Source organism: Cydia strobilella, chromosome Z, assembly GCF_947568885.1.
Source record: "Cydia strobilella chromosome Z, ilCydStro3.1, whole genome shotgun sequence".
Lineage (NCBI taxonomy): Eukaryota > Metazoa > Arthropoda > Insecta > Lepidoptera > Tortricidae > Cydia > Cydia strobilella.
Window position 1 is genome coordinate 32,948,559 of NC_086068.1, and position 15,575 is coordinate 32,964,133.

The following is a 15,575-nucleotide window of genomic DNA, read 5'->3' on the forward strand; positions in this document are numbered from 1 at the left end:
CCCCTAAAGTGATGAAAAAGGGGTTGAAAGATTGTATGGAGATCAAAAATGTTATCAAATGCGGGAAAATTAAAATTTTGTATATGGGCATGTTCTATGCTCATGTAAAATATATACACACCAACATACAAATCCTCGCGTACGAAGTCGCGGAAAACAGCCAGTTAGTTTATAAATATGTTCAGGGTAGACACGGAAATTACCACTACCCGTTAAAGTTTAATGTTTATTGTCCACGGCACGACACGCAACACACAATATCCACACACTGGTCCGAAAATTGGTCGGAATTTAAGGTAAAAACAATGAAAATAAATCGAGGTAGACCCGTTCGTATAATTAAATATCATCTCAGCAATCGTACGATTTCACAGGACAATTAAATTCGACCGCTATTAATTGGAAGACGAAAACATAGAGTTGTTCCAGTACCCAGTAGTAAATCAGCTTATGCCAGGAGACAGTATGATGTACAATCCGCGGTCTTATATAATAAAATAAATAGGGAACTAAATATGTAGGTATTCGGAAAATTTATACGAATTTAAACAAATACTTTGTAACTGGTTACATAAACTAGACTACAGTGAGACCGAAAATTTTATTCATAAATAAATAATAATAAAAGTAGGATCTTAATTCATGTAAATACACACACACACACACACACACACTTTTCCCAAACTGCAAGATACTTCCTGTGCATTGTAAGGCTGTATATTTAAATGTATTACATAGTTACTACACTGATGATTGTAAAATACCAAGAATAAGTAAGCGTAATACTAGGTCTGCTAAGAAAATAAGATTGACACAACCGTCAGCAAAAAACTATTATGGACGAAGAACAAAAGAATACTTGATCCCTAAAATATATAATGATTACCCTCTCCTACTCGAAACACCTAAATTAAACATAGGTAGTTTGAAATCAAAATTTAAACAGATTTTACTACACAAATATGAAAACATAACCTAGTTACTTACTTTCTTACCTATTTTCGGTTGCTAAATAAGTAAATAAAGTTTTATATAATTGTTACTGAACGTGGACCTTATCTCAACGAGATAGGATCTACGCATGGACAGTTGATACCGTCTCGCATGATAGATTTAAGATACCTACGTATAAGTATGTTCCTAATGCTATACCTAACTACTGTAGTTTACTTAATTTTAGTGTACCTATTTAGTTTAAGATTATTTTAGAGCGCACCGCCAACAAACTGTTTCACAGTTTGGCGAACATTAGATTAAGGTACTTATAATGTTATAAATTTTGTTAAATTTTCAATAAAAAAAAACACACACGTAGCTTGTAATTTAGTTCTTTAGTTTTAGTTCTTAAAATACTCAATGTAACATAGTTAATATAATTTTAAAACTAACACGGGACTTAATCGCGTACAAACTTACGTTTATTATGAGTGAAAATCGTGTTAGTTTAAATCAGTATTATAGTTAATATAGTTATACTCAGAACATATTACAATGTTCATACCAATTGAAAGAGCAAGGCTTTCTGATACAGGTATACTATACCTACTAAACCCCATGATTTATGTATTACTTTAGATTGAATGAAATAAAATTTATTATTTATTTAATATAGGTTGATTGTTTGATTTATTTATTTACCTACTTAGGGTGTGTGTTTTTGGTTGTTTCAGAATATAATCATGCCTCACCAATGGTTAGAAGGCAATCTACCGGTAGCCGCTAAGTGTGACATATGTGATAAGACCTGTGGTTCAGTACTTAGGTGAGTAAATCAAGCATCAGCGCAAGTTAAAAGGAATTAGGTTTATAGCTTGTTTGTGACCTCGTAAAAGGGTACTTAACCATTTAATCGACTTTCACTAAGGGTATCTTAGTCAGAATTGTGGTAATTTAATTGAATGACGTCTACGACGTTTTACTGAGAACGCTTCTGTAGATGAGACTAGCGGATATCGCAACGACGTCTTTTGCAAAAGATAGAGATGATGTTAATGTATCAGATGTAAAATTAATATTTTTAGACTTCTCAGGAACATTTCATTGTATCAATAACAGTACAGTACGACAGAGGTCGGGAAATAATGGATTGCCGGCCAACTTGGCCGGCAATCCACTACCTTAAGCCGATGACAAATAAGAATACACATATCCCAAATGCAGGTAGTGAGCTACTAAGTCAGTTAGATATTCATGTAGATTTAAAATAGTGATGAAGCTAATAAGGTCACAACTGCGCTAATACGCGCAGAGCATTTTTTTTTTTTCATTGTGCCCTGTTTACAATTTCCGACTTAATACTTAAATAAATTCTTCTCCTCTGTTGACCCAGTTATATGTAGGTTAGGTACACAACTTTGGGAACAAATCAAATTATTTTATTAAATATTTTGAATTGTTTTTTAAGCAGTCACACTACTATATATATGTATAAATTATAAACTGAAATAGATGTCATATATTAAAGAAAAAGTGACGAAGCCCTCCAGTGATGAAGGCCGGATTCGAACGCAGCGTCGTCTTTAGCAATCCGGGCTAACGCCTTGAAACCCTAGGCACTATACTTACTTTACTCTTTGCCCTACGCCTCCCCACCCCATGCCATCTTACTAAGACTAGGCGTCTTTGACCAACTCTAAGGGCAAGCACTTATTCTTGGACATATCCTGCCTCCTTGCTCTCCATCCACTACCATTTTTCTTTTTAGGCCGTTAGTAATGAGCTTGATCTTTGACACGTTCTTCATTAATCTACCTTAAGGCTTGCCCTGCTTAGGTCCCGTTTGTAAATATAAACGTAGGCATATTTTTCTAGGGCTGCAATAACTACTGCGTGCTACTTTTCCGCTCAGTATTAAATATCGACGTTCCCCGGCACTCTTTATTCCGCGCAACCCACGTCCCGACAAGTATTTATACCCCAGGTTAAAAGTATAGAAACAACGTTTCAGCTCTTCTATTCGGAAAGTTCACATTTCAGAGGCTGATAGCCGGGTGAAAAATTGCATTTCCCACCCTAGTTGTATTTATTTATTTGTACTTCGAGCAACGGCTATAATCCTTTTCAAATAGCTTGAGCTCTGTGACACATGTCATTTAGCATTTAAAGGGTTGTGACAATGTTGTCGAATCGATTTTTTTACGATTTTCGATTAAATGTGCTAAGGGAACGTAATCGATTAATATATTTTTTAAACAAACATTACAGGAAACCATATAGGAGAATATAGGAAAATTAAACATCATAACACAAGTACATTTAAGTGTTTTTAATTTTCTGAACTTGAATCTGAAATATATGGGTTAAAGTGGAGGTATCAGAATCCCCTACATTAAGGCGACGGGAGAGGTGGATAAATTTTCAGATTCTGTCAATTTACCCCATTTCACACACAAGCGCAATTCACGCACACTACCTCACTTTACTGGGACAGGTCATTGACCCATCAAGTTTTTTTTTAAGATAGCGTTTTTAGTTTGGTATTAACCGCTGGCCTCCTTTGAGGAACAGAAACTCTAAAAGTGACAAAGGCGTTATGCGCTCGCGCCCTCTAGTACACTTCAAGCGCACTATTTTGACATGACGTATTTCGTTTTAAATAGTTGTGAATAGTCGCGTCCTGTTGCAGTAAGGTGGCGTTTTACTATTTACTTAATAAGGAAAATATGACATAAATGAAGTTAACTACAATATGCCTACCTATTTCCAGGTAGATACTTTCCACGAAGACTAGTTATAGATAGACTAAACGTGAAAGTTTGAAGCGGTTACTTTTATACTTACCAACCTAATTATAAAATCTACCAATTTAAAAAAATGTTCTTCACCGGTAGTTCCACTTCTCCATTACAGCGGATGTCTTTGTACATGTAATGCCATTGATGTCACTACCTACAGTACAGTAATGATTCAACAGTACAGATGAAGTGCACAGTAATTGTTTTCTATCGTATGTTCTCGGAAACGTTCCTATTTGTCATGCCAGTTCAGTCAATGTTCGTAAAATTCATTTCGTGGCACTTTTTCTTTTTATTTACCTATATGTTTCTCTGTTTTGTATAATTTTCTATTTGTGTGTTCTAACGAATAAATTGTTTCTATTTCTATTTAAAATAATTATGAACTACATCAGATCTATTCTGTATTTTCGCATTTTTTTTGCAAACACGATGGGTACGGTGTCGGATGTCATCTAAATACAGTTATTAACCTAAAAACGCCAAAACTCGTAAAATTGTATTGAGATGACATTTATCAATCTCTTTCATCATCTAACGTGTACGGGCCCTAGAAATGAATATCTCCATCATCAGATCCTGAATTGATAACAATGTGATCATGTGATAAACTATCACATTTTAGCTATATGATAATTATGATACTTGAAAACAGTGAGTTTAATTTAATTTTTAATGATCTTTGATCAAGTACTTATAAGTATACTTTATTACTATTACTTACAAGTATGCTATAAGTATACACCGTGTTTGTGTTGAATTCCGTCAACTCGTAATTTCAAAATCAAAAATCGTGTTATTTTAAATTAATACATCCGTCAACTCGGTCTGTCGTTGCGTATATTTAAAGAAACACAATGATACAGTTAATTTTTGTAAAATGGTATTTTTTATTTATTTATTTCTTATACAAAATAATAAAAGCTACATCAACCGCTATTGTATAGCAGGTGTTACAATTAATTCACCCTCAGAGGAACAATATGACCGAGGTTAGGGTTTTTGTTTTTACAATATGAATATAAAAGTAAAATATAAAAACGAGTAAAAAACAAAACAAATTATTACATACAAACACATAAGAACCTAACCTAGACTCTAGAGAGCCGCCAGCAGCAGAGCAAGGCCCAAGTCGCCAGTGACGGACCGCAGAGAGAGGAACCGCCGGACTATCCGCGCCCTGTTCAAGACTAGCGCCTTCTGCATCTGACCCTTGATCCAATCACCTAGCGAGAGTCTCTCAAGATGTTGGTCGAGACGCATTGATGTAGCGAAGACGCTATCAGACCGTTCGCTGAAAGACTATCAAGACAATGATCGTTGAATCAACAACCCACATGGCGGATATCTTCGTGAGCCAAGTCTAGGTACTTGCTGGACTTGTCCTTCTCGGCTTTCACAGGGGATCATGGGGGATGGTGATGTCGACGAGCACGGTCCGGCGTTGCGTCCGGTCTATCAGCACGATATCAGGCTTATTGGCTACAATAGTCCTGTAAATGATGATAGATAGGTCCCAATAGAGCGTGGCACGACCATTTTCGAGAATTGGTGCAGGGAAGTAGAAATAACTAATGGCTCGAACTGCGCAGAAAAACCTATTGATTGCATCAAATGTTGGACGCGTCATAAAAAGAAGAATAGACAGCATAAGCTATCAAAACATAGTGAAAGATATATTATGCAGGGTGACATTAAATTGGTGATACAAAACACTTGATTGTGGCTCAGTTAATGCCCAATAGTATACTACAGTAACTCCGTTGTTAAAATTAGCTGTATTTAATTATCGCTAATTTTCTAATAAAACAAATAATTAAAGTCCCGAAGTGTGGTTACCCCACGTTAAATACCTAACTGTCACACCTGTCACTCGATGTTTTCAATGTAAGTTAATAATTATCGATATCACCATTAGTGACACTCGTGTAACTAAAGCCCAGTCCAGACGGACGGGAGAATTATGGTGACATTTAAGTGCTCTAAATTAAAAAATAATGCCCCTAAACGCGCCTACTGGCGTCACAAATCTCCATTGTATCGGTCATAATCTTACAATCGAAGAAAAGGGGAATCGGCGGGCCAAATTGGCGTTTGCATCCACACCACCTGATTTGATCAGACAATTTAATCAGATTAGCACAAAACTGTTCCCGTCTGGACTGGCCTTAAGCTGTTTAGTCTTATGTACCCTGATACATTTATGGTAATAATAAGCGAATCAATTTAAATTAAATTATTAATTAATGTACGTAATCTACCGAATGTAACAGAATCTTAAAATACCAACGTATCAATAAGTAGTGTGCACCTACTTTACCTAAACGTATTTTAAGATGTGTGCAAAATGCCCACCGCCTTCCTGGACACGAAGTCTAATTCATATGATTGATTTTGAGTCTGCATTGGCTTTCACAGAATTGAACACCTCAATTATCTTTTGGCGAAGTTCATAGACGGTATTTGATTCCCGTGCGCACACTCTCCTTTTAATTTCGCCCCGCAAGGGATGTCGAGTCGGCCATGCGAAGATTGGGACTTCGAGACGGCTTTGCGACTGGGCCGTTTCGTCCAATCCATCTGTCAGGGAACTCTTGCTCCAAATGATTTCGCACACTTAGAGCAAACTGCGCTGGTGCACCATCTTGCCGGAAATGAGGATTCTCCAAATTTTGCTCCGGCACTTCTTGTAGCAAAATCGTCAACACGTTTCTCGAGAATAATTTTATCTTAAATTTTATTGTAAAACCGAAATCTTGCATAAAATCTTATTCTCTTTGACAAGTGACAAGTACTAATCAAAACACGTTTACATCATAAACTGTGGCAGGTGATTGATAACCAAAGAGGAAAATATTCATTTGAAATCATTTAACCTTTTCTTTGTTTATCAGTATGTTAGGATAACCATGTGAAGCCTAAAAAAACGGGATAAAATAAAAAAATTAAACAAATTACTTTTGATTATTTTTAAAGCATCAGACTTAATTGAGGGGCTTAGTTTAGGGAAGATGTATGTAAAACATTGATTTTGTATCACCAATTTAATGTCACCCTGTATAAACAGTCGATTGACCATGTGGCTTCAATTTAGGAAGGAAAAAATCATGAAAAAGGCCTTGGACCAGTTATCTCGACAGGAGAATGTTGAAATAAATAGATGTGGTCTGTTTATCAAGCAAGACATACCGCACTTGGGAGCATCACCAGATGGTGTAGTAAACGAGAAAATTATTGTAAATGTCCAACCTGTAGGAAACAAAAAGGTGGTTAGAAGGTTATTTATTAGGTGAAGGTTTAAGGCTGATGTTAGGCTGATCCGGGGAAATGGCTTTCGTTGTGACTGTAGTAGAGGTGGACTGGTCCGGGCAGACTGTGGCTTGGGGTCTTTTTTTGGCTTCCCTTCTCGCAATAGCCTCAGTTATATATGCCGGATCTCTAATAGGCATCTTACGTGTATACTGTATACTTTTTATTGGGAGATTTTCCCCAGACCAAATGCCAAACAACCACATGTCCCTTTTTGTGACATGTAACTGTCCTTGAATTTCATAATAATAATGGTGTTCCTTGTTGAGTTCAAGTTGCCCTTTTTTATTTTTTTGTATAAAACGGATTTTTTTTGTTTTCTACAGCTTTTTCAATTCCAACTTTATAAGTTGTGGTTGAACATTTGACTTCAACGATAATTTTTTCGTTTACTACACCATCTGGTGATGCTCTCAAGTACGGTATATCTTCATCAATAAACAGACCGCATCTACTTATTTCAACATTTTCTTTTCGAGATAACTGGTCCAATGCGTCTTTATCGTGAGTTTTTCCATGCTGAATTGCAGCCACATGGTCAATTGACTGCTTATACAGGGTGCCCATGAGGAAGGGGAAAAATTTAAACAGCGTATTCCTGACTAGGATTTAAAGTTAGAAATGTTAATTAACGTCTGCTAAATTAGGCTCGGTTTTAGAGATCCATTCCATCCATTCCATTCCATTTTTGTGTAAAAATGTTGTAATGAAATCTCCAGTATGAAACACCTTTATGATTGCGACGTTGCGAGACTTAAACATCTAATTTGACTGTAAAACTCAAATCCAGTTCTGTCACTATGAGTGTTTAGCATGACATTGTTTACGTGTCACTTAGTATCAACAGAAATATCGGCGTTTTTTTAATAAATAAAAATGAAGAAAGAATCCAAGAGATAGCATAGAGGATACCCAATGCAAATAAATCGATAGGCCTATTATGGCTAAGAATAGAGTGATCGTATTATTTGCAAACGTTTTACGTGTTTACTATTGAGAGCGTCCACTGATGCCAGGGGGCAAGGAATCAAAGAGTGATAGGTTTGTGCACTGTTCACCCAACGTTTGTTTCACATGCAGATTACTCCTGCAAAGTAACTGGACTAAGTAACCGCGAAAATCGAAGTTCACAAATTACGGGCATCTCTCTATCACTCCAATTCCGCCTTCATTGGAGTAAAAGAGAAATATTTGCGAATTTCTGCCAACCGAACGTTAGAAACTATTCGGTCTTGCTATTCGGAGGATATTGTAGAAGACGCCGCCGTGAGATATGACTGGGAGTGGGAGATTTACTAGTAAATTCGATTGTGCATGTGATTATTGGACAATAAACGTAATATTGTAACTAACTATGTATCTTTTGTTACTATTTGAAAAATCTAAAGTTAATAAAGAACTCTTATCAAGATCCCATCCATATTGGAACAGGCTATTATACCATACATTGCAGGTAACCTATGAATGCCCAGCAAGTAATATTTCAGTCTCATTTTCAATCAGCCGCAGAGAGACCCCCTGCATCCAAAGTTTGTATCCATTGGGTGTCACGTTTATCTGCAGCTGGCTGTACTCAATTGATTTTGTCCTTACTATGATTATCATTGTTATGATACCAGGTCGCTTAATTGCATCTAACTAAAAGTAAACAAGTCCCTACATAAATAAAATATTTTATTTTTTTACAATTGGGACATTGCAATTAAAGCGACTAACATGTTGTTAAATTGTGATAGACTCATGTAGAACAATGGAAGTGATATTTGTTTACTAGATTAAGCTCCTTTCTTTATGAATCATAAGCGAGGTTTAGACTAGCAAGAACTTGCATGCAATTTACGTTAGATTGCTGACTACTAAGGTTAACTGCATACAAAATGTTTATCAAATACCGCAATGTATTGAGAATTGCATGCAAGTTCTTGCTAGTATAAACCTCCCTTAAGAGGTCATTATTTGATTTTATTAAAAGTTTAATACGATTATTATTATGTAATTCATTTCATCCATAAATTAACGTACACGATTGTGTAATCTTATCTTTAGTACTCATTTATTTAAAAAAAGGTTATCTACCTCAAATTTAATAGTTTACAACCTAGGTATTATTCAATTAAAATCATACAGTACTAGTATTATCACGTAAAATTATCACTATTTCCAATACGATTTTCACGAGTAAGTAATTTGTTTTGCAAATCCTTGATGGTTGTCTGGAAATCCGTCCTTCCCATCTGGAGCATCTAAATGCTCGAGTAACGGTGATGTTGCCGGAAGATGCATCATGGAACTGTTTCATCATGAGTTCATGAGTGTTACACTCACAGATCATTTCCTTAAACTCGCTTCGCTCGCTCCGCTTCGCGCTCTGTTTGATCGCGATCATCGCGGTCAACCTCGCTTCGTCGCTTCGCGTCGTCGCACCTATCTTGTCTCTGTTACTTAAATTTACTGTTCTAAATGATTGATTTTAATTTGTCAAGTAGTGGTTTCAACTTGCGGGTCAAATATCTCGGCCATTTTTGATTTTAGAGAAAAGTTTTTACTACAAAACATGCTTATTTTAGCGTATTCTCTACGATAACATAATAAAAAATAGGTGTCATAATAACATCACTCCGATGAAAAAGTGTCGGCACCCCCTTTGCTTTAGTCCAACCCTTATTTTCTTATTATTATTAAGTGAAACTTTGAGTTTAAATGTACTTAATAAAACTATTATTCGTTTAAAACTCAATTACAGGACATTCAAGTTAAATGCTAAAATTAATAACAACAACACCAATGACGTTGACAGTTGAAGGTTGAATAAAGTAGAACATTTCTAAGTGGCAGTCATTTATCGTTTCTAATCTAAGGAGTATTTATGATGGCGAAACTTTTAAACTTTAACTATTTGTTGAGTAGTAGGACTATTAATAGGTAAACTAAGACCTACTTATTAACTACACTAACTGATATGGCTCAGCGACCCAAAGAGGATCTTGGCCTCCGAAAAGAGAGCACACCAGTTTTCCCGATCCTGCGCCGTCCTGACCTACTTATTAGAAGTGACATATCATGTCGTGTTTTTCTTTCGTTGCACATGCCCCAGCCAACGTAAGCGTCTCTGTTTTAGCAGCGCAAAGAGGCTGGGCAGCTGAGCAATCTCAAGCACCCTCTCGTTTGTGACCCTATCCTTCCAGTGTATGCCCTACATGTTACGGATGCAGCGCATGGGGAAAGCGTTAAGACAACGTTCTTGCTTGGCATACGATGTCCAGGTCTCAGCCCCGTACAAGAGTATGCTCAGGATGCACGTTTGATAAGCAACCATCCTGGTTTTCCGGTTAAGATGTTTATTTTGCCATACTCTTGTACTCAACTTCCCAAACATCGTTGCGGCTTTTTCGATCCGAACGTCAATTTCTGCATCCGGTGAGAAATTGTTTGTCACCGTCGACCCGAGGTAGCGGAAAGAAAGCTTGACACTACTCTTTAAGTTCAGTATGAAAACCCCGCTTTCCATTTTTAGAAACCTTTGAAAATTATTCCGTTACGTGATGTGCAAGTAAAGATTTTTAATCTGTATTAATTTTAGACGATTCATCTAGTGGATAATCGCCTCATGCTTAACTCATATTACAAAACAGGAAGCGAGAAAGACGAAGAGACGTCATAATTCTAATTCGTATTTTTGTATTAACCAACCTTTTTATTTAATATCTGTGGGATGATTGTTGCGGTTTAAACAAAGAAGGATCTAGACCCGGCTTTGAATAATCTATGCCCAAAAAAGTCGAAATAAAAAGTCGTCATGACATTGCCTCGTGAAAATAAAAAGAGATAGCAATAATAAACGTTGCCAGCTCGCCCTAAGGCACTTTCATACTAGGGAAGCAAACGTTATGTATTTATTATGTATGAAAAATTAAAAAAAAATTAAATAGCATAATTCGACTTACATTTCGAGGTAGTTTTAAATACACAGCAACTAAGTGCTGGAATAATATACCTCCGCCATTAAAGATATTAAATTCTCTTAAAAGTTTTAAAACACAGCTTAAGCGACACCTTCTTCAGATACAAAATGAACTACCTCTTGGCGGTAGAGCAATACCCTCTTATCTTTGATTATAGCCCAGCCATACAATAATGACATTAAATATAATATTATTTACAAATACGCACATTCACACTTTACACTCCAGTATCAGTCTTACCTACGTATAAATATATCTTAACCTACAAAAACACAAAAATCCTTTATAATTTTTAAGTACTTATAATAATACTACACACTCAACAACACAATGCACACTTTCATTTCATACACCTTCCATATACCTATTCTTTATCTTTCTTTTTCACATTTGTTCTTAATACTTAATGTTTCTTTTTTCCTTTTATCACTTATTTTTTTTTTCTTTTTTCTTTTTATTATGTAATAGGTACTTAGTGTTTATTTTTTTTTATAGGATCCGACTGAAAACCAGCGTCGCAGTAAAATTACTGCAACATTATGCTGAGTCGAGACTCCTTTTTAACATCACGCTGTCTTTAATGCCAATGTCAATTAATTTAGTTAAGAAGTAATGTACCTAGTTAGGTACATTAGTATGTAAACTACTAAGTACATATTTTATGTTTAATAATGTTTTGTGATGTTAAATAAATTTTCTCTCTCTCTCTCTCTCTCTCTCACTCATTGTATAACATTTATTACTCCTTGTGGGCTAAATGAAAAATGGAATGCGAGGTTAAATTTTTTCCCTTTCCTCATGGGCACCGGTATAATATATCTTTAACCATATTTTGGCAGCTTATGTCTATTCTTCTTTTTATCGCGCGTCCAAAATTTGATGCTGTCAAAAGATTTCTGCGCAATTCGAGCCATTCGCAGCTTCCACTCTGGAGTATAGTTTCTCGTTCTATTCTATCTCTGTCTTCTTATTTTTTTTTTTTTCAAAAAAAGCAATTTTTGATTTATTCATCATAGCTTCTTCCATGTCTGGCTTCAAACAATCTTATCCGTAGTTCTTCGAATCTTGTTTCTGCAACAGTCTATTTTTTTTCGGTTATATTTATTGGCAATTTTCTTTTCTTTCCTAATTTTTTTGGATTTCATTAACACAAGGTTTTTGCACTATAGCTCTATATAGTATAGACATGGGCGCCTGTAAGTTGAATGACAGTGCTGCAGCATAACACCGCATTGCATATTGGTATCGTTGGCTAAAGTTGATTCGTTTTCCACCTACAAATTTAGCAACTATACTATGAAACCGCTCTACAGAATTGCTGTCAACATCGAGAATCAAGCTTCTAGCATGAGCTGCAAGTCGGGTCATTATTAGCACTATTCTTTGCCAAATGCTGTTGGTGAACATTTGGCGTTCAATAGTGTCTGTATCGTCCGAACCCTTTGCGCAAAAGTATTCTTTGCATTTAGTATGACGGCCGAAAGCATGATCACACGCAATTTTTATGTCGTCATGAAGTGAGTTCCTGTTTTTTTTTGGTGCGCGATGGCCTTTTTTACAACCTTTCTTATGGATAAAATTCTTTTGGTTGTAAGATATTTTCTATATTTTAAGCAGTATCTTGTATCCACACCGATAGCAGCGAACTTGTTACACATATTTCTCAACAAATGGTTGCGGCACTCAATTTTCTCTACAGCATAGTTTTCGTAGGGTCTTGCGTTAATTATTTTTGCATACGTGTTTGCATCTCCGTCTGATATTAATCTTCCATATATTAAATTGTGCACTTCAATGCTTTTTTAAATCCTTCTACCAAAATCTCGGACTCCATTCCAGTAGATGCACCTAAAATAAACGTAAGTATGTAAATTGCTTAGTTTCTTTCGCATTTATAATAATAGTATGGGTTTATTAATAATGCATAATTGTAGGGTTTTTAGTGTATAAGTTTTAACTTAATTTGTTTTAAAATTAAGAGTACTTTTGAAATTGAAGGCGGTTATTGATTGGGTATAAAAAGAAACGACACTCGGGCGATCGCCGGCTGTTAGTTGATTTGGAGTCGTGCTAACAAACGGTCGAGATTATTGTCATTGTGAATACCATTATAAGTTGGAACAAGACAAGAAAATAAATGGATAAATATCTTCAAGGGGGTTTTTATTTTACTTTTTTTATAATAATATAAAATACCTACCTGTAAATTTTTTGTAACAGGTTTGATCTTTAGCCTCGACATTTTTCTTCTCTGCGTGAGCACAAATACAGCAGTATTTATTTTTAACTGCCAGGTATAATATTTTATTTGTCCGTTTTCCAATGATTGCTTCTGCACCAGACAAAGAAGAATAGTTCTTTTTATAAGATCGTTTCCCATAACACCCGTCAGCTATAACGTCTATTATCGGTATTCCATTGGAGTGGACCCTATTCTCCTCCATGGCCAGCCGACGCTCTTCTTCAGCAGCATCCGCCATTGATTTATAAAGCTCACCTTCCCACACTTTGTGAACCACGTCCAACCTTTTGGAAAATATTTTTTTGTTCATTGGAGGAATTCCAATAGCAGGACTTAAATCTGTAAGTTGACTATATCCACATCCAATAGTCACTGCACCAGCCACGGCACTTGTGTTGAGATCCAATTCATTAGTATCAATTGGGTTGTCATTATGTATCATGAATATCTCATTGCACATTTTGCACTTTAACTTAAATTGGGACATTAATTCATTTCGAGTTTCTGCTATAATTTCCATTGCTTCCAACTCGCAGCTTAGTGATCCATGACTTGATACTTGTTTCAGTTGATCAAAGAACTTATAAACATCTACAATTCTTCTTCGAATTGTTTCTCTGCCCTTGACACTGAAAAAAAAAGAAAATTATAGTGGAACCATACACAGAAAAACAATAATTGATAGAGAAGGAGAAAAGGAAAATTACGGTTACTTATAAATTGAACCACATAGTGAACTACCCCCCGCGGGTTGCTCACCTTGTCGTGGTGGAGGGGCTTAGTAACCGTGGCTTGGTCACCCACGGTGAAGCGAAGAGGCAACCAGGGCCGACCTGTTTGGGTCGCGGGCTGGCCCGAGGAGGACGCTCCAAGTCGGCTGGTTTAGCCCGCTTGTGATGCGCCGAAGGTAGACCGTCGAGGAAGAGGAGTGTCGGTATTGCGGTAAGCCGTTCTCCCTATCCTCGGCGGCCGAGGTGGGATCGCAGGGGAAGAGGAGTGATGGTATTTCGATGCGCCACTCTCCCTATCCCCTGCGAACTTGGCGGGGCCGTTCCGCTGTAGCGGCGTTGGTGGGGCTGCAGAGGAAGAGGAGTGTCGGTGTTACGATGTGCCGTTCTTCCTGTCCTCTGCAGCCGAGTTGTGGTTTTGCGGCAGAACCATAGACCTGATCTGTCGCCGGGCGCCGGGGAAATTCCTGGCGCCCGTGGCTTCCTTGTGGCGGGCTCGGGGGGGTCCGCTACGATACAGAATGGAAGCCGAGGAGGAAGGCGCGTCTTACCATCTGGCGCGCCTAGCGTGAAGGGCCTTCGGGCATTCGCGAAGGAGCCGCGCTCGTGGGCGGCTGCCGCCGGTGGGGTCGCAGATGACAAGCGCAAGCGTTCCTGTAACCCCACCAATAGGGCGGCGAGGCGGCATATGGGGGGTTTTTTAGTGGGTACACCGTGGGCCTCATTAGCCTAGACGGGAGTCCCACATAACCACTCGGGTCACCCCCCGCACCCGGGTGGTATGCGTAATGCATTTTTCCCTCCTAACAAAAAAAAATATAACATAGTGAACTACAGCATAAATGTGCCATTTCCAACCAATTCGCTTGTCAGTAAGGCGCTATTTCCATATAGCTTCAATTAGAAATCAACCTTATCAACAAGCGACAATGTGGTACCTTTTGGTTGAAAACGTCACAAATATACCATTGAAACAATTCCCCTTAGGGCTCATCTCATCAGTACGTACTTAGAAGACCTAAACCAAAATTCCAAATTGCTGAGTTTTGACCAAACTCTTTACTCTACTTACAGTACAGGATCAGTTGATGGCTCATCAGGGATTATTACGTAATCATCATGATCATGTAAATGTAAATAAAAACGCTTAATTATAGTTTTAATAGGTATCAAAAACAGTAAAAACAAGGCAATTTATTACTTATTCTCTTTGGTTTCTACGATTAATATTATATTCATAATAATTACGCATATCTGACCTTTATTGATTCATATAAGCCATTTATTTAAATAAAATCGGTCGGTATTTTATTTGCTGTTTTGTTTTAAGTCGATGAATTATTTATTTTGAATGTACATATGAATAAATGATTACATCAGAATAGTAATAATCACAATAGGCTATTTGACTAATTTTTGAAAATGGTTTTAATTGATTGTTTATGACTTAATAATTACACTACATTGATATTTCCGTGAAATTTCCTGTATTAAATATAAAAAATCAATGTTAAAGTTTATTTATTTTGAACGCGCCTTAAACGCTGTTTTTGCAAAGGGGCTAATCACGTGACACGTGTGACGTCACACGCGAGTAAAC

At 36.9% G+C, this 15,575-nt stretch overlaps 1 protein-coding gene across 4 annotated transcripts in view; it reads left to right on the forward strand.

The window, feature by feature from the left end:
* Positions 1-15,575, forward strand: part of LOC134754152 (diacylglycerol kinase eta) — a 259,912-nt gene that overhangs the window by 97,640 nt on the left and 146,697 nt on the right. For all 4 annotated transcript variants that reach the window (XM_063690255.1, XM_063690256.1, XM_063690257.1 and 1 more), the window contains one exon: positions 1,671-1,762. In XM_063690255.1, the coding sequence (XP_063546325.1) occupies positions 1,671-1,762 (92 nt within the window). The remainder of the gene's footprint in view (positions 1-1,670; positions 1,763-15,575) is intronic.